We start from the raw sequence: 26170 nt of genomic DNA, 5'->3' as shown, positions 1-26170 counted from the left end.
TGCATGAGTATACACATCTTGTCCTGCATTTCGGATTTTTGTGTATGGTCTTTAAATCAGAATAATTACTTTTTTTCCATTTTTTTTTTTTAATCTTAATTATCATATAGTCCAAATGTGCCGTTTGGTGAATTGCAATGAACATGTATCGTATGCAACTGTCATGTAGGGCTCCACAGTTGCTCCGTGGATCAAATTTCGCGATCTCCTATTTAATGGAACGTCATTTGTGATTACGAAAATATAATTATATAATAATTTATTAAAGGGGGACGGAAGGAGGGGGCTTTAATATGTTTAAATGTAGGCTCTATATGAAGTGCCTCATGCATTCCGAATCTTTTTCTGCTGTATTATAAATTACTAATTGTAAAGTATACATAAAGCAAAACTATTTAGAACCAGTTTATGAATTAAAAATGCCAGTTTCTTCATTCAAAACATACAGCAACGTGATTGACACATGATTTCGCCAGTCTTTGAAAGTATTCAGAATGGATTGTCCAATGAAATTCGCCGTTATGTCGAAGCCCCGCCCATGCAAAGAGAAACCCAGAGGCGGGATTCTCCCGTAATGGCTTCGCTTCATCTGTACACTTCGAAAAACAGTTTCTTTAAAAGCAGGGAGACTGCTGTAACGGCAACTTTACTTTAGCATACGGATTATCGGTTCTGTTTTTGAATGAAGGAGTTGACTGAACTACGTTTATGAACGCACAAGTGCCGCTTTTCCCCTTCTGGTAAGTTGTCTTCGAAACGGATTCCTCTCAGCTGTTTCAAATCTTGTTCATAGTTGTTGTCACGGTTTAGTTTTCAGCCAACGACAGGCCCAAAAATTGAGTCTAAGCCAGGGAAATGGGTCATTTCTTGCTTAAATTATGTTTTATTTGTTATTTTTCTTTGAATTTGTTTAACTGCTTAAGTTTACGTTACGTGGTTGAAGTGTTTGTATCCTGGCCTTGATTAAGTCTCCACTGCACGGCGTTTAGTTAAACAGTCCGTTATCCTTATTTGTCCTTTATTTATCCAATCCATACAAATATATTCTTATTCTGATTTAAGAAACATACTCCAGAGGTTAATGTGCAGTTGGTTATTCAACCGATAAAGGTAAAGTTAGTCTGCTAACTACAAACGACAGATGAAAGACGCAAATTCTTCAGAAAGAGACAGTCAAGTTCACGAGGTTGCTGTAAATGTAAATATTATTCAACTGAAAATGTTACAATTTATTTTGGCGTTTTCTGGTAATGATAAGATATATGCAACAGGGGCTAGCAGCCATATTAACATGTTTCAGTTTGACATGTGTAACAATATGAGTTATTAAACATCACGTTATGTTTGATTTGACTCTGCAAGAAAAATAACATCCTCCAGCTTTGTATTAAGTTGATTTAATGCAGTCGTTTACAGATTCATGACAGTCTTGTCCCATAAACACTCAAGTACAGCATGACAGTGTAATGTATCACTGGTTTCCTATAGAGGTTCATGATGTGGCCAGTTCACTATGTGCTCTTCTGTTTTTTTGTAGGTCACTCCTCATGTGGTGAAGCCCTGTGTCAGTGAGTCACACAGACATGGAGAACATCCAAAACATTGAGAATGAGCCGTTTCCCAGCTTCCTTTCCAACACCTCGCTGGGCAGCAGCGGCCGCACCACTCTCGGCAACGTGACGCTGGGCTCTACGCTCGGGTTGCCCATGGCCGCCTCTACCGTGGCTAAGATTAGACCTCCAGAAGACAACAGGTGGGAGACTCCTGCATGTAATCTCATGAATATTGTGACTGTGTGTCTATCCTAACCCGGTCGAGAATGTTGACTTCCTCAGTTTCCTGTTTGGTGAATGTTAGAAAGGGGTCGTTCCATCTTATTGGATTCAAAATATTATGAAGGTCATTGTTTGCCAATTTCATGAAACACCAAAGTTTTCATTCTTCTATTAATTGGTTTAACCACAGCGGCTATCTTTTTGTCATGGCCCCCAACAAAGTGTTGGTAGATTTTTTTTTTTTTACGAAAACCTCAATATCTCTTCTCAGGATGGTCTGAGCCCATTGGAACAAGAACTGATCTCTAATGCACATTTACTGGAACATATAAACATATTTACTATAAATGACTGTTCTTATTATAATAGTGATACACCAAAAAATTTTTGGAACCGAAATGAAAGTGTTCATAAAACAAAAATGCTAATTCCTAGAGTAGTATTTTTTTTTTTCTCTTGCTTCGTGCTGGACGATATACCGGTTCATACCGAAAACCGGTGTATTTTTTCGTTTATGATATTATTTTTGAATATACCGCCATATCGGTGTATTTAATTACTCAGCGTTTGGAACGAACTTTATGCTGCGTTGTGGCCACACGACACTGTTTCAGACGGACCCTTTACAATGTTGCACTTCTAAGCAGTGACTGCGAGTCGTGGTGAGTGTACACACAGCAGTGCTCTGGTGTTACATTATAACGCCTGTTTCAAACATACTCCGTCTGCAGTGCGTATTAACGGATTCCAGCTGCACAAGATTGTGGTCCGTCAGTGCGTTCAAGTAGCGGTGCGTCTGCAGTAGTGCAGCGATTGTTTATGTACCGAGTCTAATTTTGCTGTACTGCACGCACTGAATTAAAGTGATAGCCCGTTGTTCGCGGGAAAAATGAACATGGATTGACATGGAAACCCAGTCATTTCACAATAAATGTAAACTAATTAAAGCCTACTGTGTTTAACACACAACACATGGGCTTTTGGCTAGGTTTAAAACAAGAAAAAAAAGCACTTTTAGATAAACAAGGAAAACAATATGTATGTTCACTTTTATGAAAACAGTAAAACAAAGTTCATTAATACCCGTGGGATTGCTTGTGATAAAGATTTACATGCATAATACACGAGACTGTTTCTGTTTGTGGTGTTTTAATTATTGTGTTTAAATGTTTTGGCGCTTGCTTGAGCAGCTTATTATACAAACCTAGAAGTCAAATGTATGAATAATGCGTTGTTTATATTTGAGTTTAAACTCTATGTCTATAACTATGAAAGATTGTTCACTGTTCTGTGATAAAAGACTCGCAATGCTGAAAAAAATAAATAAATAGCCCTTATGAATGCCATACAATGATCGATCTGCACAGCACAAGAACCCAAATATGGATATTTTAGGCAATATAAAAATCCTGGCAAGGATGCGTCCTGGGAAAATGGCTCAAATGGTCACCCTTATTTTATATATATTATTATTTAATTTTTTACATGATATGAAATCAAAACAATGAACAAATGTTGTGGACTAAACAGACGCGGATCAGTAGCGGTCTGCAAACGCGTCCTGTGTGAAATCACAATGTGTCCATGCTGCAGACTGCATATGCACTGCAGACGGAGTATGTGTGAAACAGGCGTTACAGCCAAAAAGAGGAGCCGGGTCTGTTGTTTTGGAGTTTTTTTGGTTTCCAAAAATCGGATGTCGACCAAAAAGTGCTGTCGGGCTAAAATTGGCAACCAGCACCTTTGCTCCAGAGCAATTTGCTCCAGCACCTTAACCGAAAATGCATTGTACACCTGATTATGCATGGAAAAAAAAAAAAAAAAAACCTCATAAACCGGAAAACTGGCATAAACATTTTTTTTTTTTTTTTTTTTGTAAGCTTTACGTTTGTTTAGCTAATAAAATATTAAAACTTGATTTACAATTTGTGTGCAGTTATTTAATTGTCATCCTGGTATCACTGCCATTTTGCCACGTTTGTTTTGTATGCTGTAATGGATTATATGATAACTAACAAACTGGTAAGATTTAAACTGTTTGTGTCTTAAAATTATTTTTGTGGTGAAGTGTTATGTAATACGTGGTTTGACTGCACTGTATCCCTTAAATGTCTGTCTAGTATAAACTTGACGCTTGTTTGCTACTTCGGTCTTCACCGAAGCTTTTTTGCATTTCAACTCAAATCAATATTTAGTGTCTATAATTATTTACTCATGTGGTAAGTAGCCATGTAATAAGCGGTGCAATGTACATCCAGCCTGTTGTTATCACAGAATAAACCCCGACAGGGTGATCAGGACCCCGATGTGAAGCAGAGAGCTGGATGGCCATTAACCCTTACTTATTGATTGGTTGGTTAGAAATTGAGATTGAAATGGTTCGCAAGACTAGCTTATGTAAGTTCAGGGTACACATGCTTTTTGTATTGCTGCTAACTTAATACATTATTTCTGTTTATTTGAGGTATTGTGTTATTAAGTCCATTTTGTCTTTTCCAGAGTAACGGATGTCCAAGCATCATATTTAGAGGATGGACAGTTTTCACTCATGCATTCCCAGGGGTCAAGTGGAGGCAGGGAAAAATTTGTTCTTAGCCTCAAAGAGGATTTGTAAGTGTTCAGCTATTGTTTGTTTTCCATCAATAAGTGAGTGACAAATCAGTGTGACCATCAGTTCTTTTGTGGGTTTATTTATTTTTTTAGTACTACCTAGTTATTGTGCTTTCACTTGTTTCCTCTACTGCAAATAATTTGCAAGTAATACTGTAAATCGACTGTGCTTACTTGAGAATTTGAAAAAAAAAAAACATTTTGAGACCCAAGTTTCCCATTTTGTCAACAAACAACCTTATAATTGGGTCAAAAAAATAATTCTTAAACTTTCAATGAGTTCATATGACTTCAGCTATTTTGTCTTGTATCATGAAGTTATGTAGGTTTGCATTTTAATGTTTTAGAGGCCATCAGCCAGATCTAGGTTATTGGAGAAACCTATATTGGTCTTTCATTTGTGTGTTTTTTTGTTTGCGTGTTTGTGTAGAGACAATGTAGATGAATTCATTGCTGCGAATCGGTTCTCTAACCTGTTGGTGAATGTTAATTTGGATGAAACCGATTCTGCTTCTGTTTCCAAAACATCATCCAGACGGGTGGCTGCTCCTCTTCTATCAGGTTCTGTTTCTCTTTGGACTACTGGTTTATGTTTTCTTTTTAGCTTTATTTAATTAAGGTTAGTTGTCTTTACTTTTATTGTAAAACTTGTGTGTCTTATTGGTAGAGCACAATTGACAGTCATTTACAAAATAGTGAATACTTATAATTTGAAACATTTTCTTTCATTAGACCTCTCAACTGGTCTTCTGTCATTCTCTCACATTGGAGACAAAGATACATTGGCAGCTCAGGTACCTTAATGTTTTATACTCATTCCCACTCGTTTTGTCCTGTTGAGTGATCTGTCAATGCTATTTAACCCTGTGAAGCATGACATGAAATAATAGTTTTTAATTTTATAATATATATATATATATATATATATATATATATATATATATATATATATATATATATATATATATATATATTAAATAAATAAATATAAATGTGTATAATATAAATCAAGGAGCTCTTTGTAACAGTCTATCTGACTACTTATATAAAATGCATATAAACATAAATTGTTTCTCTCTGACAATAATGTCTTAGTAAGGTGATCACTAAACACTAAAAACTCTACAGGTTTTATTGTGAGAGCAAAATTTTTAATGAAAAAAAAAAAAAAAAAATGATTGAGAGATGTACTAACACGCTATCATATTTTGAAATATTGCTAACCATATAAATGTATTCATACGTTTACCATTTATAAATCATGTAAAGACATTTACCACAACCTGATGATGGACATCTTTGGAATTATACTAGGCCTTTGACTTTGCTAAAAAAAAATAAAGTAAAAACTATCAATGAGTGGCCAGAAGGCATTTAGTAGCCTGTGTACAGGATTTTCAGCAAAGTTTTAATCCTGTTTATAATTTAGAGGCCTATGAAATGTACCTATCAAATGTTAGAAATCATATGGTTAAGCGATCTTCTGTTTTTCTTAGGCCCCTGTGCTCCCAGTGATGGAGGAGGAAGAGGAGGGCTCTGCCAGTGAAGGGACAGGCAGTGACCGGTGCAGTGGCAGCATCGCCAGCTTCCTGGCCAATGAAAAACTGCTGTCTCTGGACAGCATCAACAGTGACATAACAGGTTAGTTAATAATGTTTTTTTGTTATGTTATATGTTCTGAAGAGCTCTGAAGCTCAAAAGAACCAAAATAAGCCAGGCAGTATGATTTAAATGAGCATTTTGTCTTCTAGATGATGACATTGATGTGAATCAGCTCTGTGATGAGGAACTAGATCTGTATTTCAACAAGCTGATGCCACCTGCAATGCAGAGAGGCCGAGTAGAAGGACAAGAAATCCCTGTTGTGAGTTCTCTCCTGCTGTTTGTTGACCAAAGCTTACCCTATTTCCTTTTTAATAATATATTCTGTTCCTGTTGTAGGAGTTACCTTCCAGTTCATCTCAACCCCCCACCACTGAACAAGAAAGGAACGGACACCACGATGATGACTATGACCAAGTATGAGTTAATGATCCTTAAATCTAAATCGCATGCACGTTTTACATATGTAAATTATTCCAAAGAAAAAAAAAAATATTATACATGTATAATATAATGAAAGAGAGAGAGGTGTTTGTCTGTGTTCTGAAACCTTTCGGGTAATGTTTGCTCTTGCTGTGACAAACCACAGAGGGACTTTCACATGCCTGATGTGCGTCTGGCAGCCACAGGTATGGATTCTTGTCCTGCAAGTGATGAAGAGGACACAGAGGATGAGCTAGAAGCATCACAGAACCGGGGCAGGGCAAGATTCCTCCTACCCAGCACCTCCAGACGACCGGTTAGTCTTACAGTAGGCCACTTTCTGCTCTTATTGTTGTCTGTGCTTTTTATTTTTGCCAGATTCCAACATCACAAATTATTATTTTGTAATGCAGTAATTACATTTCAAGTGTTTGTATCTGATCAGGTTGGGCAGAGTCATCGGCCCCATTTTCGACCAGGGTTGGAAGGAGGGAGCTCTGATGATGAGCTACAGTCAGGAGGGAGGAACCCTGACACCAGAACAGGCATTGAGCACCGCCGATCTGCAGAGGGACAGGTCATCAACTCACCAATTACTGGTAAAGGGGTGTTTATTAATTTAATACATTTTTGGTTAAATGTAGACTGACAGGAAGTCTTATCATTGTTTCTGTGTGCCATCAGGTGATGGAGGAGGAGGAGATGGGAGTAGTGGGAGTGATGAGGACGGAAATGGAGGCGTATCTACCATTCCTTTGCCTCCTACCACAGTCCAGAGTACCTATGATGTGCTTCGTGGTCTTGGCATCGTGGGTGGTAGTGGTCAGATGGGAAATGATGATCAGCTTCAAACTTTGTTCGCAAGATCGGGCATGATTACACAAGGCCAGGTAATGTTCGTGGCATTTGAGCAATTGATAATGATCAGTGTAAAATGTTATCTTTAAAAAAAAAAAAAAACAAGAACATGCATTTCAGTTTTGGGGAAGTTACTTTAAAATGGGAAGGTTAGAAAGACAGAACTTTAGAGCATTACAAGCTAAAAAATAGCTAACAGCATACATTTGATAATCCCTTAAAAAGCTTTAAGGATCATTCAAAATGTGCACATTTATAATGGTTTATTTTTGCGTATCCTAGTATAATTAATACAAAGCATGGCACAATTACGGATTGTATTTGAATTCTGTTTTGATCTTTTCAGATAGGTGATCGTGTTGGTCCAGTTGGCACAGGGGAGGCGGGGCATTCTTCTGTGGCCTCTGGACCTGCCAGTCGATGCCCAGTTAATTGGAGCATGAGTCTGGATCGACAGGAGGCTCTTGTAAGTCTCTGTCCATATTTTTGCTGTAGCAAAAATTTTTGATAATACCCTTAACAATTTTCTGCTTAACAGGATGCAATGGATAACACAGCAGAAGTTCACCTGGATTCTGTATACTTGAGGGCAGGTGCTGGTCACAACCCTCAGGACATTTCTTCCTCGATCAGCCCCTTCCTTCAGGGCACCCAGAGCAGTTTCCACCTCTCTCAGGTACTTCAAGAATCACATAATAAAACAGAGCAAGGCATGGACCAGGACCACACAGAGGATCTTGGTGCACTTGGCATGCGTGGTGGCCCTTGTGGGGATTATCCAGTTCTCAATGAGCAGCAGAGCACCAGCAGTAAAGATGATCAACCTGGAGAGTCCCTGGATGCTAGGTACCTTTCCCAGAGCTTAAATGAGAATCATGAAGACCATGATGTTTGGAATCACCAGCCAGACAATGTGGGGCTTGAGGTACAGGAAGGTAACAGTCTTCTTTTCCATTTCTAATGTACTGATGTCAATGGTTTCTCTGAGATTTGTTGTATTACATTAAGTATTTAAAATAGTATTTGTATTTTGTGATCTACAAATTAATGTTCAGTATGTCCCTAGGCACAAATGCCACTCATAGTGTGGTCTACCAGAATGAAGAGGGAAAGTGGGTCACTGATTTGGCCTATTACTCTTCATTCGAGAAGGAAATGGAAGCCAATATGCCTGAGAAAGTTGCTATACCATTTCAGTCTGAAGATTTTCTTGCCGGAAGTAAGTGAAATGCAGTAATGTTCTCATTCTTAACGAAAATCAGAGTTTTGGGGTTTATCCTTTGTTCAACTGACTCAACCTCATGTTGACTTTCTTCTGCAAAACATGCAATACATTTTTGAAGAATATAATTTTTAAATTTAATAAGTGAATGCAGACTAAAGTCGCTTTTTTCAGTGCTGAGACTTTGGGCTGGTACTTGGTGTGTTTCCACCACAGGAACCAGGATCTAAATAAAGTTCTGGGTAAAAAAATTGCCCCTCAGTTTTCGCACCACTGGGAACTGGGTGTGACTTTATTACCAGACTGCCTTTTTCGAGAACCAATTAGCTCCTACTCCGGAGCTGGGTCTAACCAGAACTACTGGTACTACCCGTGACGTAAGTAGACATTGATTGGCCTAACGCGTTTGAAAATACCCTCACCCACCATGAATTAAAACGCTGTATACATTTTTTGGAAGTAAGAAGAACAGCGATAAATATACGGATGCTGAAGTGCAGGCAAATGTAGCACTGCCAGCTGTCGTAGGAGATTCTTAAGCCACCTTTCCGCTCTTTCAGTCGCTTTACATATACGTCGACACTCCATCTCCATTATCATGAAACCCGCATGACACCGCCAAAACGCAGCTCCTATCACAGATCTTCCTGTTGTTGAACGCCACACACAAATGACATCGCTATTGACCGGATAACATCATGTACTAGTATACACTGTCAGTGTGAATGCAACGGTTTAAATGGTACTGGGAAATAGTCTGCGCTATATTGTCCTAGTACTTTGTACTGTATATTTAGTTCTGGAACTAAAGCAGTGTGAAAAGCCCTCATGTCCCTGCTTGCGATTTAGTACTTTTTCAAAAGTCTGGAACTTTCAGGTGCGAATTTTGGCGTTAAACATGCTGATTGGTGGAGTACACACAGCATTATAAGTTTTTTTTTTTTTTACCACCATTTATTCGGACAATTTTTTTATATTTCTGTTATTGTGTCATGAAATGTAGTTTTAAAAGTATTAAAGACGAGAATGTAGTTGTTTAAAACTCAAATCTGTGGTTTATTTATAAAGACTATTTACAAATTAGTTTAGCTGATTTCGAAGACGATCAGCTCCACGCGATCAGTGGGAGCTCAGTTCTCATGTTTACAGATGAGAGCACTCTCAACTCAGCTAGTCCTTCTGACATTTGCTGCTGGCTCTGATGTCTCTTTAGTGGTTAAACACAAAATGTAACTGGTTTTGGGTAAATTTAACAGGTAAACTTTTGACTTTATTCCATTAACCTTAAATGTTAAAATAAAAATAAAGAGGCAATACTGTTTGATATAACATTTCGTTCCCTGAACTACATTTCTGCAGCTATTAACATGTTTAAATGAAAAAAAGTAGGCAGTTGTATTTGATATCATTTAGTCTTATTGTAAATATACAGTGAGGGAAAACTGCATTAGCCAAGGTGAGCTGTCTGACGTTATCAAGTACGCTGCTGTTTGCACAATTACTGGACTTGTGGGAAAAAAGTTCCTGGTACAATTGTTCTGGGTAATTTCGGTGGCAAAGCAGCTTAAAAGCATTCCTGTAGCAGAGCATGTCACAAACAATTTTTTGTTTGATCTCCTGAGAATGCATAAACAAATCAAAACGATTCTTTTAATGTGAACTGTTACTTTGAATAAAAGCATCTACCACATGCAGAAATGTAAAATAATTTCCCTAGCCGTATTATACTGTAGATTTGTGTGAGGATTGGATACAAATTTTAAGTTATTAACAAAAAATCTTGAAATTTAGCTTTACTTGACCTTTTAATTAAAGAAATGGCAATGTCCAATTTGTTGTTTTGAGTCAAATCTTATTGATTCAGTTCACAAATCCGAATGGTCTGAATGACACTTTTTGAAGCTTAAGCTCCAGTCCCCATATGTTGTAATTATCTGGCATGTATTTAGTATCTCTTGTTGTGTTTGACTGGTGAAAGGCAGTCATGTGTGTTTGTAGCAAAATTAAGATGTAAATTGACACATTGGGTGAGTTAATACTTTAAATCTGTCATTGCTTTCCATTGCATAATGTTGTCTTCCCTTAGGCCAGGCCATTGACAAGATAATTAAGGATCAGGAAGAGTTTGAAAAGGAGCACCAATTTATGCAGGTACGAATGGTTCCCTGCTGGATTTTGAGTTCAACCAACCTAGATCTTAAATATAATGTTCACAAATGCTCTTGGGATTCTTGGGAAAGTTTTTTTTTTTGCCTTCTGGTAGGAAGAGCAGATTCAAGCTGTAAATATGAGTGAAGTCCTGGGAGATACCTCTTGGAAAATCCTGAGTAGTAGCAACATCCTCATGAGGGCCTCCCAGGTCTCCTCTGAAGTCGAGCCTGGGAACCAAAGCTATCTACGTATTTCACTGGGGGAGTTTTTTCAGAGGCGCTCTGAAGCTTTGGGGTGCCTTGGGAGCAGTGAAGAGGACAATGTTAAAAGGGTGAGGACTCTTATCTTTAAGCTAATATCTATTAAGATAACATTCTCACTGAAATGTAACCTCAAAGTTGACTCATCGGGAAGACTCTGTGTGCCATACAAATGACTCTCACCATGTGAAGCGCACAATTGCAAAACCCTTCCTCTAGGTCAGATGGTATGGCAGTAGAAACCCAAAGATCCTGAGATAATATCCATCATATGCATGAACTCAATGTGTATCTTGAATGCAATGTAATTTAATACTGCTGTCAAATGTGACTTCCCATCAGGAATTTGCCTGGAATGTTATAGAGCAGAAATGTACAGTCCTGTTCCTGGGTAGTCAATGTCCAGTAGAGTTTAGCTCAGACCCACCCAAACACACCTGCCTGAATGTTTCTAGTAATTCTGAAGACACTGATGAGCTGTTTCATATGTTTAAATAGTACTGTAGCTAAACTCTGATGGAAGGTGGCCCTTTAGAACAAAGCTTCAATGACAGATATTCAACAATTTGATATGTTTTTCAGCCATCTTTTGGATACTTAATTACCTCTCCTGAGAAGAGGGAACCTTTTGCGTTACTTCGACCCTCAGATTTGTTCTGCAGAGGAGGCTCCATCAACATTGAGACGGTTCCACAAAGTGATGCTGATGAGACACTTAATCCAGGTTCATTCATCATTCTTTGCTCATATTAGTTAATAATAATTTTTGCTTGGGTCCTTTTTGATGTCCTTCATGTGAACTACAGATGATCTAGACAAGACTCTTGAGCCCAAGACTGCAGAAGACACACACGAGAATAATGTGCAACCACAAAGAATTGAGGAACAGGTTTCCCAGGTATTGACAACCATTTAGTTTTGAACTGCTGCCATATAGTCTTAAAAAGAAGCCAAAATGTTGATACTTTTGTCTGATTTTGGATTAGATCTCTGCACAACATGAAAATAAGGAGAGTTCTGGCAATAGTTCAGAATCACCCAACTCCAGTAGCAACCTTATGCTCAGCATCAGTACAATAGCCTCTGCAATTGCTGATGCCTCCATCAGCTCGGATCCAGCCCAGCTTGCTGCCATGATCATGGAGCTGTCTAAACGGAGTCGCTCTAAAAGCCTCCAGCAAGTAGCAGAAGAGTCTGTTATGAATCCTGATCCTGTAGCAGCCTCAAATCAGAATGATCTGCTGGAGGACCTGCAGAAGACCACATCAGTGGGTGATCTTAGTATTCCTGAAATGGAGAGATATCTGAAGAGGGCTGAGGTCTCAAATAGCGACAGCGATGGCTCGATCTCACAGTCCTGCTTGGACATCCTCACTTTGGGTGATAGTTTGGCTGTTTCTAACAAGACTCAACAGCAATTGGTGTCTCTGGAAAACAGAACCGTCCATAAAAATGAAGAGCGCTCCGTTATGGAAGAGCAAGAAGTAGGCAAAAAATGCCAGGATCTGGCTGGTTATGCATCTAAACAAACAGAAGGTACTTATGTTGTTTCACCAAATCCGAGGTCAGATGTCAAACGAAGTGCAATTCCTCGACCCAAGTCAAGCAGTTTACCTACTTCCACTTCCATTGCACATCCGGCCAAAAGATCTTTAGGTTCTGGACAGTCCTCATCATTTTCCACATCCTTCAAATCAAAACCTGTTGATTTCAAATCTGGTATTGAGAAAAACAAAAATGACTATCGTGCGGCACCTTTTAACAATAAAAGTGTCCCTGAATCCAAGATCAAAATAGGAACCGCTCGACCACAAGTGGCCAGCACTTCCACCACAGGTAACCGCCATTCTCTTAAAGGTGATGGGTCGGTGTCATCTTTTGCCCCAAAGACCTCACCTGGACTTCGAAGTGGTAGCCGCTCAGAAGTACTGTCGTTGAAGACCTCACCTCACAAGGCCAGGACAACAGGAGGACAGACAGACAGACCCAACATTAACCAGGCACGATCGCCCAGAAGCCCTAGAACAGCTAAGTCTGTTTTAAAGGAGAAAACTGCAGCTGTTGATCATCAGGTTTCACTACCAGCAACACAGGAGAAATTTGGTATGTTTTTATTTATTTTTAACAAATACAAAACCGATTTACCATGTTAAAATCGGCATCAAATGAGAATTCGGCCTATTTTCTAAAGGCACGTTGTTTCTTATTGTGAATGTTTTCATCTTGTAAAAAAAAAAAACGATTTACCTTAGGGCTGCACAATAATGACAAACCATAATTCTTGATTATTCCCTTTATGACGTTGCTAAAAAGAACATTGCATTACACCAAATACATACAATTATGTTAATGCGTTTTAAGGTTAAAAAAACATTGTTTTCCACATACTGTACATTAATGTTGCTCCTCTATGTCCCGCCTTTCTGAAACGGGTAGATTTTTACAAAGCTTATCGTTCTGAAAAGCGACGTGTGCTCTTATTGGCTGGCTATCAAGTCCATTGTGATTGGCTAAATGCCTCAAGCATGTGGCAGAACTGTTACTCCCCTTACCATACTGTGATGCCTTGTCCCAGCGTGACCAGACAAAACCAGTGAAACCCATCACAAACGAGGCTTTTGTTGCATCCAGTGGGGACATAAGTACTGATGTCTTGTACTTTTTACGTGTTGCGTTGTATAGCGTGCTGTGTAAACCTAATATCATGTTTGCATTTGTGATCTGAGAACAGACAAACAAGCGCTACTCTACACTGCTCAGATCTTACAGTGGCAGTGTACAAATCTTAGATTTGTCAGTGGCAAATTCTTTAACTATGAAAACATATTTACAGAAGTGAGTCAGAAGCACCAGACTGTACTTGCAAAGTTGGAATTGGCTCACTTTATAGAAACAGCCTTTTTGTGACAGCCGGCATTGTAGGCTACTCTCACAGGAAACGGTCCTCCATAAAATGCGCTGCACACATAAATACAATTTAATCACTGATTTCTAGTTGTGTCCTCTTTTGGAAGGCCAAAGTAGTTTTGCATTCACAATGAAACACACAGCATCTCCACGACATGGCGGCGGCAGCAGCAACAATACTACAGCAAGCGTAAAAGTTACACCTTCTTTCTTTGTGTGAACATTTGGCCGGTGTTATGCAAACCTTCCCACACACAGTGACGTAGACATGGGGGCATTTAAACGAGGCGTTTCAGGAGGGCGTGGAAGAGTCTTAAACCCAAAGAGATATTCTTTATAAAAGTTAAAGACTTTAGTCTTTTCTACTTAAAGGATTTTATCTATGCACGAACCGCTTGTAACACTCCAAAGAGAATGCAAAACTTGAAATTACATCATATGACCCCTTTAAATAATAGTAATTGTGACTATTACACGCATAATCACAATTAACATTGAATGATGTTTATACCATTGGCTGAAGCAACGGTGTGCCATATTTTTAGATGAAAATAAGCTGAAAACACTCTGAAAAACTTCCTTTGCTTTTCTGTAGTATTAATCCTCAAATGTGAACTATAGCTTACATACAAGTATGAATATGCATGGTATTACAAATGTTGTACTAAAATTTAACCAATGGAAAAACCCAAAGATAACGTAGGGGAAAAAAATAAACATCTTAAGCATGAAGAATAACAAAATGGGCTTTGAATATCGCTTTTTTGAATTGTTGATTTGAACAGTCACATAATTGTTGTATCTTTTAATTGTAATCGCGATTAGAAATTTGATGAATTGTGCAGTCCTAATTGACCTCATTTTTTCATCCGTGTCAATTTTTTTGATTAATTCATGCTATACATTTAATTTGTTTAATGGTCCATAAGTCTCACTTCAGATCGTTTTTGTAATGTATGTGCAAAGGTTTTATCTGAAAGTTCTATCTTTGAGTTATTCTCATTTGTGGTGTTTTCTCAGCACATATAAATGTGTATAATGGCATATCATCATTTGCTTTAATCAACAGTCCTAGTTTTACACTTATTTTTATGATTCGGTTTACTGCATTTGTTTGATCTCTTGTCTGTGCTTAAATATGCCTGAACATCATGCAAGTTTCAGAAAATAAGGGACATCAACTTTATTTACTCCTTGTTATTGAAGGCTCACCTGAAGGCAGTGCCCCTGGTGTTGTGGAGGTCACCCATTGTAATTTCAGACCATCTACCTCTCCTCTTACCCACTCCAGTCCAAGCCAGACCTCCATTCCAAGTGGAAATGGGTAAAAAAAAAAATAATAATGTATTTATTTTTTTATTTTTGTGGTTCAGAAAATGGATAAATAATGGCCTGACTTAACATGTGTTTTGTAAATAGGGAGACGTCTCCGTGCTCACCTGGTAGTGGGAAGGCTCAGACGAGTCCTGCTGGAGATCCTGGTTCCCCTCAGTCTGATTGTTCAAGCCCATCTCTCAGCAGACTGACTTATCTCTCCATTAATGAGAACACTTTCATGCCCACCCCTGATCACCGTAAAGTGAGTGGTTAACCTGCTTTTTTTGTGTGTGAATTACAATATAAACTAATTAGATATTTAGGACATGAAAATTGTTCATATTGGTTACATTTTAACACAGATTTTCTAAATATAATTTTTTTCTTATTTTTTTTGAGCATATACATATTATTGAATTTTCAATCAAACTGATATTTTTTTTACTTTATAAAAACATGTCACAGGAAAATTCCATGTGTACTGCAACCTGAAGGGAGACTTTTTAGTTATACTTTTTCTTGTTAAAATACATTTACAATGTTTTAGTAAAAGTCGATTGATATACCTTGCTTTCTAGTAGGTATGCACCCATATAGTCAGTCCACATTTCAATACATTTACTTTTTTTTTTTTTTTTTTTACTGTGGTTTTCGATTTGTTTCTGATGATAAGTCATTACAACTGAAGAAGTTTAGCTGTTGCTTTATCAAATGCACGTTATAAGCAGCGAGGCATTTCCTCATCTCAACGCATAGACTCACAGATACACAAACAGACCCAATTGGGAAAGAAATGAATTTCACAGAAATGATTTAAATGCAAAACTGGAAAAAACACAATTAACAAGCACTTATTAAACTGTATGTCATACTGAACGGTTAAATATTATATTGGGAATTGTGGCATCCCCACTTTCGATGTTAGCATTGGCCTCTGGTCTGTTATCTTATTTTGAGTGCCAAATAGATTAATTTGTATTGTCAAAAATTATTCATTGTATTATAATTTTATAAAAATCTAAATACAATTTTAAAATCTAATAAGAATTTTAACTTTCAAAACTGAAGTGATTTACGGTTTCTTGTTTGTTTGTTTTTCTTTTAGTTAAAATATACAAAACTCAATATTTTAACTTGATTGCAAAAGCTGAATAATCTTTTAAAGCTTACTGATTAATTGTTTAAATGATTAATGATTAGTTGAGTAAGCGTTCTGATAATTGTTAAGACTACTAGATTATCAAAATAAATAAATGTTTGTTGTAGCCCTATTAGAAGCCTATGTTGCTTGACCATTATTTGATATTGATAGCAATGCTGCTAATTTACTGAATCTTTTCTGCTTCTCCAGAAAAACACCTCGATGGCGCTAAGCACCACTATAATCAGAGCCAGTCCAACTCCTCCAGTGGAGCCGTTTGATAATGGAAATGTTCTAAGTTCTTTAAAGAGTCCAGAGCCTCTTTGCAACTCTGAAATTCCAGGCCTCAACAAAAAGACCTCTGAACCGGGCTCAGGCAGCCAAAGTGACCTCCATAAAGACTACAGAAATATATACTCTAAAGGCAACCATCAGTCTGAGCCTGGGCCGAGGTTGTACCCTCAAGGGGATTCTGGATACTCGAGCAAGCTGAACATTCAGCCTTCATCTGGGACAGCCACAGAACAGGCACACCAAGTGTTGCCTCATGTCTTGGGGTCTGGGTCTAATTTTGGCGCTGCGGATGACTTGACATATGGGGCAGTACCGAGCTACACCTCTCAGGGTGCCTTGCCAAATCTTCACAACCACCTAACAGGGCATTCCCTCTTCAGTTCCCAACTGGCACAGCAGTATCTGAGCTCAGAGGGTCCTCTACATACTCATCCTTATCAGATTGGAGGGCCATCTGGTTTGTATGGAGTATCAGCTGCAAACCCATCTATGGGACATATGCATGCACCTGGGCATACAGGTCTTCAGTCTGGTTACCTGAACTCCGGTCAACAGCATCCTCCTCATTATCCAGTCAGCAAGACCTATGGACAGCCAAGAGTTAGGTCATGGGGTGTACAGGATCTGGCAGACCTTCGAAGTGAGTTGAAAATAATTCATGTATTTTTAAGACATTTGTGTTATGAAGGAATTTGTTAAAATTAGAAAACCAATTTCTTTTCTTCTTCAGTTCAAGTGATGGTTCCAAATGAGCTGAAGTTTCCCAGTTCTTGCTGTGTGGGAATTGCTTCTCAGACGTCCCTCAACATCTTCAACCCCTCGGAGCGCTGGCAGCAAGTTTCAGTCTCCATCACAAGCCTCTCCATTGATGGAGAGAAGGTTCAGAAATCTGTCAGATGTAGTCTAGACCAGTGGTTCTCGACAACTCTGGCTGAGGCACACTGGGGGAGCTGGGGTTAAATATGATCTCGCAGTCAGAAAGAATGAGAACCACTGGTCTTATCGAGAGATTTTATTCATTCAGTCGACATCTGTATGCAGTGTTATAATTGTCATTTTATCACAGGTGGAGTCTGTCCCATTCCAGTGGCTGATAGTAAAAAATAAGACCATAATTGGACCCAAATGTACAGAAGAACAGAAGGTTTTGTTCATAGCACCAAGGGCTGGACTGTATCAGTTTACTCTCAGTGTGTCGTCCTGGCCTGCATCTGCAGAGTCGGAGACTGTGGCGCATGCAGAAGTCTTTGCAAAGAAAGTGGTGCTGATCGCTGTGGCTGAGAACCCTGCAATACAGGTTAGCGTTACTTTTTAGTTTCAGAGCAATACAATTGCAAGTCATTTTTTTGTAGCCAGGATTAATCGTATGGCAGTTTGACCCTTGAAATCTCTTTATTTAATTTTTTTTTCTTCCCTGTAGGATTATGGCATGTGAAAGTGCAAAACTAACATGTTGTTGTTTTTAATGAATAGGTTGATGTTGGAAAGTCAGGCTGTCTGGACTTCGGGGACCTGCCGGGCGGCAGTACCAAGGCCCTGCCGCTCAAAGTTGTCAACGGTTGTCATGCCACTGTGCCTATTCGACTCGTTATCAGTGCGGTCAGTGAAATCTCTCAGTGTTTGGTTTGGAAAAATGTGTTAAATGTAATTCTCTGTGTACTAGACATCGGACTGATTACCTCAGACCTCATTCAAAGCCAGGCATGTTGATTAAATTCAAGGACAAAGGTTTTGTCTCTCACAGAATGCTTCAGCATGGCATTGTTTCGGCTTCTCTAAAAGCCCAGTTTCCATGAACACGGACGGTTCCCTTCATACTGGCTCAAATCTGACCTCGCTTTCAACTTCATCAGTCATTAACCACGTGCTGCATGCCAGTTATGCAGAGGTGAATATCTCTTTAAATTTGTTTTCTGATTTGGTGGCACATTTGACGGTTTACATACATTTCTTATTTTTTCTTCAGAATCAAGAAAGCTTCTTGGTGTGGGTTAATTTCAGTGCACCTCAGAAATACTCTTCAAGTTCAGGTATCCATGTAAACCTAAAAACTAGACACAAGTTGAGAAATGTTCAACCTGTATCAGTGTTATTTGATGATACTATAATAGTATCAGTGAGATATTAGCGTTTAGTTTTAGACAGATTTGGATTTTTAATACTTTTATCATCTTAGTTTCAGCAAAATAGATCACAGACTGAACATGAGATGCTGTCTGTTTTTGATGCAGGTGAGTTGGGGCCAGCTGATGAATACAGTGCACGGGTGGACATCGAGGTGGACAGTCCAGGCCCCAGTCATGTGATTCAGAGTGTAGCCCTGAGGGCAAGGTCTGGCACTCCCAGAGTGCATGCACCCAAAGACCTACAGGTAAAGGATAAAACAATGTCTCTACAAGTCACACTTAGCTTTTTGAAGTTATGAAAAGGCTTCAGTTTATTTTTTTAATTAACTTATTTGATTATTTAGTTGCTTGTTGTCACTTATTTACTTCATGAATATCTGTACAGACGGTGTGTCTTCGGGCTCCTTCGGGGCAGACAGCCCAACAGACGCTTCCCTTAAAGAATGCAGGCAACATCGATGTTCTACTCAGACTAAAGGTACCTGATCACGATCTTTATTTTTTAACACAATTTCATGTTTCATACATTGACAAAATCCTATAAATACTGAGACTTTGCTGTGGATTCACTCCGTGTCTTTCTGGCTGTTTTTCAGTGTACTGATGGGGAGCGCTGCTTCACTGTGAGGCCAGAGGAACTGATTCTGAAAGCTGGAGAGGAGCAGGGCGTAGAGGTTTCCTTTACTGCCCAGGACACACACAAACTCAGGGAGAGGCATGTTCACTCATATAGATTGATTCAATAGATTGTAGATGTATGCCTTTTGTCTTTTATTATTATGAATTTTTACCTCTTATATTAAATGCTCTACAATTCGGATTGTCTGAAATATAGTTGAACTATTTAGGGGCAAAGTTAATTTTTAAAACATACTTGCTACTTCATATTGTTGTAGTTTGGAGTAATATTTATTTTTTATTCTCAGCGCGTTGACGATTCTGGTTCTACCCAGCGGACCTCAGTATGAGGTGATGCTGAAAGGAGAGATGGTCCAGGGAGTTTCGGCGAAAGTAGCATCCCCATCCGCTGTGTTATCACAGGCTGAAGTCCCACCCATCCTCTCCAACAAGCAGTTCATGGGATGGGGAGGTGTTACCCTGGGAAGAGCCGTGTGAGTATTTGTAGCCATAGAAACTGCCAATCAAAATTGGATTGGATGTAATTGATGCTTGTGTGTTTGTAGGCAACAGAAACTGGTCCTAAGGAACAATTCACCCACTACATCACAGCAACTCCGACTTCTCATCAGGGGTCAAGACCAAGACTGTTTCCAGGTAATCTAACTCACTGAGAATGCAGTTTTACACATGGAGGTCTATAATATACGGAGCTCCTGATATATTACTACTTGATTATTTCTATCTCATCCCTGCAGCTGCAGAGCTCATTCGGCCCGGATGAGCGACTGACACACAACAGGGAGCTGTCAATCAAACCCAAAGAGGATGTGACTGTTTATCTGCTCTTTGCTCCCACCCGTGTTGCATCCATGCTGGCTAAACTGGAGATCAAGCAGTCTGCTGCGCGTGCATCCCAGCCTGGGGTCAAATTCACTGTGAGTTTATTAATAATCGCTCATAAACAGTAACATTGTTACAAACAGGTGATACATTTTAGCTCCGTGTTCTCAGATCCCTCTGTCAGGCTATGGCGGCACGAGTAACGTGATCCTGGAGGAGTTGAGGAAGCGTTCTGAAGGTTATGTGGCAACACTGAGTGGAGTGCAGGCTGGACGTGTCCGTAAGCTCTCGGTATGTGTGCGAAACACAGGTTCACGTGCTGCCTTCGTCAAAGCCGTACCCTACAGCAGTCTTCAGAATCGAGCGGTCATGGACTCGACCATTATTAGCTTGTCTCCATCACAGTTTGTGCTGAAAGAGCGAACACAGGAGGTGAGCCAAGTGCATGTTGTGTTTTTTTTTTTTAAATGCCTCTATTTGCTTGGAAGATTTATCAGTGCTGTTTCTCCAGGTAATCACAATAGCGATGAAGGCTACACGCAGAGAGCAGGCTCTCTGTCAGTCTGGTGCAGCTCTCCTTGCCACTGTCTGCCTCTTCTGTGGGGACGAGGTCTCTCGACAACAGTTCAGGAAGTCAGTGGCTTAATATTTTTTAATATTAATATTTCTTACATTCAACAAAAACATATAAAATGTTTTATAACATATGACGGTTTTATATAAAAAAAAATAATAATGATCTTTTTAACTTGATGTTTGAATTAAAAAAAATATGTGATGTGAAAACATGTTTTGTAATTTTGTTGTTTTTAATGTTTTCAAGGTTACTTCAAATCAAACCAGAAGCAGGGAATAAAGTACTGTCTGAGAACAGCTTATTAAAAAGTATCCAGTTTGATGAAATGTTCCTTGGAGAGGAGCAGGTTCAGGAGGGTAAGATGACAGGGATCTGCTCGAAATGAATTACTTTTAATCCGTTAACTGACCCTTGTGATTGCAGCTTTGTTTATTTTCAGAATATGATCTGCCTCAAAGGCCAAACGAAGCTCAGATTTTCTATGGCAACATGAGCAAAGTGATGCTGTCGCTATTTGGCACTGTGGAAATGTCAGACTCTGGAGAGAGCGACCATGTGGAGTCTGTCAGACCTTCACAACGGCACACTCTTGAATCAGACAGGTAAACATCCTCAACAAACGGCATACTGAACATGTGCTGAGGAAGTTAATGTGTAGTTCTCCACGCAGCAGCTTGGGGTTGTCGGGCCGCTACATCAGTAATGTTTCCCTGGACGTGCTACCAGTCAAAGGTCCTCCATTAAGTCCATCAGAACCTGTCCTGAAACAACCAGAGCTGAACCTAGAGAACACCTGGAGCATCAAACCTGAACAGCTTGTTCTCACAGCACCCACTTTCAGTAAGACACATTTGAGTTAAGAATGTGATATGGAAAATGGTTTAATGTTGTTAGTGCATTTTCTTTGAGTCAAACAAATACTATTAAGCAGGTTTATGCTTCCCAAAATGTTGTCTTCGGCTGGTTTATTTGCAGAAAGTGCGTCTGACACCAGGCATGTACAGATACTAAACCGCTCAAACAGAGAGCTGAGCTTTGAGCTGTCCTGGCCTGCTCACTGCCTTACCATCACCCCACAGCATGGACTCATTGACCCTCAGTACGAGACTCACATATAAACACGCACAAGACAAATCAATGACTTGAAAAACGAGTACAAAGCTTTAAGTACTTAATTTTTTTTTTTTAAGGAGCCACTTGCAAATCCTCATCAGTCCCAATCCTTCTTTAGCAGCCAAGTCCTCCATGCTGCCCTGGAGTGGACGGATCTATGTACAGTGTGATAATCAACAGAAGGTACTCATTTCCTGCAGCATTTAATATACTTGACTTAAGAGGGAGTGCACAAGTTTTTTGTTTCAAGTTCAAGTTTTTATATCAACAGCATATTGAGAAATACTGTTTATTTGACCAAAGAAAATCTTTTATTATTTTAAAGTAATGAACTTGTAAGCAAAACCATAAGGAACACATTCCATAAAGTTGTAAAACTCTGCTTATGTAAATTCTGTACTAAATGCATGTAGACAATAGGTGAAAATTAAACCTCATGGTGCTGCTCTTTCTGTAACACCCATCCTCATGTCTCTCTCTCTAAAGTCCATTAAAGTTCAGATCCGGCAGGATCTGGCCATGGATGTCTCTGCCACTGGCTGTGCCGTGGACCGCTCTTTATGCCCACTGCCCCCTCAGGCACAGACCCCTACTGTACCAGGACAGACGCCTCAGGGCAGCAGCACCCAGCCTCCGGTAGAGATCAAGAACCGAACACTAGTCTTCCCTCCCACCGCCTCTGGAGAGTCATCAGGTGAGGATAGAGCCTTTCATCGCAGTCACACTCATTACTTTAATTTGTACAATAATAGAACTGTGTTTGATTACAGACAAAAACCTTCAATAGGATTCTGAAATCTTGGCCTATTAAAATATATGAAATTAAGAAAAAAAAATTTTGTGCAGAATGTTTTCTGGAGGTGGAGAATCATGGAGAGGAGGTCAGATGGTACCTCTCTTCATTTGCTCCTCCATATGTAAAGGTGCGTGATGTTGGCATTTATGTAAGAATTTAGAAAGCTTTCATTCTGGAGTAATTCATTGATTCTAATCGTGCTGTTGCCTGTTGGATCAGGGCGTTGATAGCAGTGGAGATGTTTATCGTGCCACATACTCTGCCTTCAGATGTGAGAAGGTGTCTGGGACTCTTGGGTTTCAAGAGAGGATGAAGGTAGGAGTATGGACGTATCACACTTCCATCATCTAGTCTGACCTTTTTGTCTTTTTTTTTTTTTTTTTTTTTTTTAATGATTTAACCTTTTGTTTTTTGTTTTTATAAGGTTCCAATCACTTTCCTTCCACGTGATCAGGGAGATTATGCCCAGTTTTGGGATTTGGAATGCCATCCAGCAGCCAAACCTCAACACAAGAGCTGCGTTCGCTTCCAGTTGTGCGGCACTGTAAGTCTCATATGAATTCAGAGGTTTTTTTTTTTATAGTTAGACTAAACTAATGAAACTCCCAGTGAATTTGCCTGCTAAACCATTGGCAATTAGCTAAAAGGGCCTTTTCAGTAATAAATTACTCAAAGCAAGAAGGAAAAGGAAACCAATGCAGAAGGAGTAATGCTTATAGGGAATGGTAGTACTTGCCTGTTGAGTGTATTAATTCATGTGTGCAGGGCATAAGAGCAGGAGAAGCATGCGGTGTCAAAGAAAATTGCTCATGGGTGAAAACCGAAGCCACTGTGAAGAACAGGAAGAGCATTGATGCTGAAGGCTCAAAGACTGGGTAAGGGTTGTATTCCTGTTAGAAATCTGAACCAGAAAATTATTTTCCTAAAATGTCATAGAGCATATTTAGCTGTTTATCTCTAATTCATTCAGATCTTCCACTGAGACCCAAAAGAGAGGCGTGTATGCACCCCAAAGTCTGTACACATTCCCTGCCACACGAGTGGGTGCCACCAGCACACTAAAGGTTAACTTCAGAAATAACTCCTCCAGCACACATGAGGTGAGAATGTAGGGCTGCACTGATCACAACACCCTAAATTCAGATGAGATTTAGTGGCTAACAACTAATCAGTGTCACTTTACAGTTGTTTAAAGGAGGGATATGTGAAAAACGCATATTAAAGCGTTACCGTATTTTCCGGACTGTAAGTCACACTTTTTTCCATAGTTTGGCTGGTCCTGCGACTTATAGTCAGGTGCAACCTTATTTATCAAAATTTATTTGACAGGAACCGAGAGAAATGAACCAATAGAAAACATTGCCGTCTACAGCCGCGAGAGAGGGCTCTATGCTGCTCAGTGCTCCTGTAGTCTACACTGAAGACATAGAGCGCCCTCTCGCGGCTGGAGACGGTAATGTTTTCTCTTGGTCTTGGTTCTAAATAAATGCGACTTATAGTCCAGTGCGACTTATAGTCCGAAAAATACGGTAGTTCACCTTTAAATGAAAATGTGCTGAAAATTTACTCATCATCATGTAGGTGAGTTTGTTTCTTACATCGGAACAGATTTGGAGAAATTTAGCATCACTTGCACACCAATGGATCCTATGCAGTTGAATGGGTGCCATCAGAATGAGAGTCCAATCAGCTGATTCACTGTAATGTATTGTTCCTGGTAAATTCATCATTTAGAAGTATCTAACTTCAAACAAGTCCACAATATTAATGATTTATCCTGTAAAGAAGTAATGTAGTCTGATTCAGGAGAGAAATATGCAGAAATCAAGCAGTGGACACGTGAAAACAGTCCTGGTGTAAACACAGATTTGAAAACATTTTGATTTGAGAGGAAATGGGATGGACTTTTCCACTGGAGTCGTGTGGATTATTGTGATTGTTTTTATCAGCTGTTTGAACGTCTCATTCTGACGGCACCCATTCACTGCAAAGGATCCATTAGTAAGCATGTATTTTAATGCTAAATTTCTCAAAATCTATTCCTATGAAGAAACAAATGCGTCTACATCTTGGATGGCCTTAGGGGGAGTATATTTTCAGGAAATGATCATTTTTATGGGTGGGCTCACTATTTAAATATAAAATACATTCAAGTCTAACAAATTCAGTCACTAAAAGGTCATTGCATGCTGATGTGTGCAGTGTTGTTGCTACTGCTCCTAAATGTCTGGCATGAAACATAATTTGAGGTTTTCTAATTGACTTGCAGCTAAAATTCATAAGTCCTAAAGAGCCTTTCCACATCAAGCATTCGAATTATTCCCTAAGGTGAGTTACATTCTCTCTTGCTTACACTTTCTGTAGTAGTAGAAAGTCTTAATGTTTGCACAAGCTAATAAGTGTAGAGATTTTACTGAAGCCTTCCGTGTCACTTCCTGCTGCCGATGCCTGATGTGAAGGCTCTGATTCAGAGCTCAGCCACAGGTCAGCTTTTTGTGTGTGTGCTTTGTAGGCAGCACTATATGCATTTTACTAAATGCATGCATTTGTGTACTAAATATGTGTGGTGTTACAAATAATTGTAGTTTTTAACTGCCAGAAGATTTAATTTATATTATATTGGTTTGCTATAGCTTGTGAAACCATCTGTTTTTGCAGGTTGCTCCGTAGCCATTATAAGGTAATTTGGTTTAATATATCTACATTTTATTGCCTTTGAATTTGTTTTTTTCTATGTGCCTTCCTAGATCCCAACACTACATCAACCTCCCTGTTCAGTTCGTGCCGGCTGCTGCAGGCCAGTTCTCGAGCACGCTTCTCGTACAGACACACACAGACGTTAAACTGTCCGTAGAGCTGAGTGGAGAAGCCTTGCCGTAAAGACCTGCTCAACAGAGCTGTTTACCGCCAGCAGAGGACACTGCAAGACGGCGATAAGAATGAAGCGTCAACGTAAAACATACTTGAACTTTTTTCGTCTAAATGCTTCAGAAAAGAATGTATAACTTTGTGTTTTCCACTATCATTCGAATGTATTTCTTTTCCTTTTTTTTTTTTTTTTTTTTTGATTGTTGACAGCTATCGTCATATAGTTATGACCTTTTGGATAAGTACTATATATATGGATATTATATATCCAGAATCACAACTTTTGTTGTCATTTTTTGTATTTTGCCACGGAGTATCACCTTTGTATCACTGACATAAAGTCGTTTTCTAGGATTTGTTTCCTTTTGTGTAACTAATATGAGTTCACCTGTTGATAGAAGTGATGTCACATAATAAAGCTGGACGAATATTTGAAAGAAAGATCTGCATCAACATTAGTTGAAAATTTTACCGTTTGTGTGTCCCGTGTATTTATTTTGAATCAATTCTTGATAAATAAAAATTCTCTAATTTTATTTATTAGTAAGTTGTCTTTGTCTTCCACTAATGTGTATCCTACCTTTACTGTTTAATTCATGTCCCTTTTTTATTCCGAATGAAAATTCTTGTTTTTGGTCATTTTAGTAGGCAGTCAACATGTTTAAAACT

The 26170-nt window shown here is 39.0% G+C and overlaps 1 protein-coding gene across 4 annotated transcripts; it reads left to right on the top strand.

The window, feature by feature from the left end:
* The first annotated feature begins 538 nt into the window (after positions 1 to 538).
* LOC113060113 (centrosomal protein of 192 kDa) lies at positions 539 to 26037 on the top strand. Of its 4 annotated transcripts, none has more exons than XM_026228953.1 (48): positions 539 to 740; positions 1538 to 1753; positions 4275 to 4385; positions 4816 to 4946; positions 5118 to 5179; positions 5882 to 6026; positions 6137 to 6249; positions 6327 to 6404; positions 6577 to 6738; positions 6856 to 7009; positions 7095 to 7300; positions 7615 to 7734; positions 7807 to 8203; positions 8335 to 8487; positions 10577 to 10641; positions 10754 to 10972; positions 11484 to 11625; positions 11708 to 11799; positions 11888 to 13004; positions 15015 to 15132; positions 15228 to 15387; positions 16477 to 17200; positions 17291 to 17439; positions 17627 to 17857; positions 18034 to 18159; positions 18305 to 18448; positions 18527 to 18590; positions 18792 to 18931; positions 19072 to 19164; positions 19283 to 19401; positions 19613 to 19798; positions 19871 to 19961; positions 20063 to 20242; positions 20319 to 20579; positions 20659 to 20780; positions 20971 to 21080; positions 21164 to 21326; positions 21398 to 21564; positions 21700 to 21823; positions 21915 to 22020; positions 22324 to 22531; positions 22684 to 22760; positions 22853 to 22948; positions 23058 to 23177; positions 23399 to 23508; positions 23604 to 23733; positions 24903 to 24961; positions 25381 to 26037. In XM_026228953.1, exons 2-48 carry the CDS (start codon positions 1584 to 1586, stop codon positions 25511 to 25513), a joined length of 8148 nt encoding a protein of 2715 aa, XP_026084738.1. In that variant the 5' UTR covers positions 539 to 740; positions 1538 to 1583; the 3' UTR covers positions 25514 to 26037. The 4 variants fall into 4 exon arrangements, with proteins under 4 accessions (XP_026084738.1, XP_026084736.1, XP_026084735.1 ...); XM_026228951.1 differs by having other exon boundaries at positions 21395 to 21564; XM_026228950.1 differs by having other exon boundaries at positions 21383 to 21564.
* The last annotated feature ends 133 nt before the right edge of the window (positions 26038 to 26170 follow it).

Source organism: Carassius auratus, chromosome 41, assembly GCF_003368295.1.
Source record: "Carassius auratus strain Wakin chromosome 41, ASM336829v1, whole genome shotgun sequence".
NCBI classification, from domain to species: Eukaryota; Metazoa; Chordata; class Actinopteri; order Cypriniformes; family Cyprinidae; genus Carassius; species Carassius auratus.
This window is presented reverse-complemented; position numbering and strand designations above follow the sequence as displayed.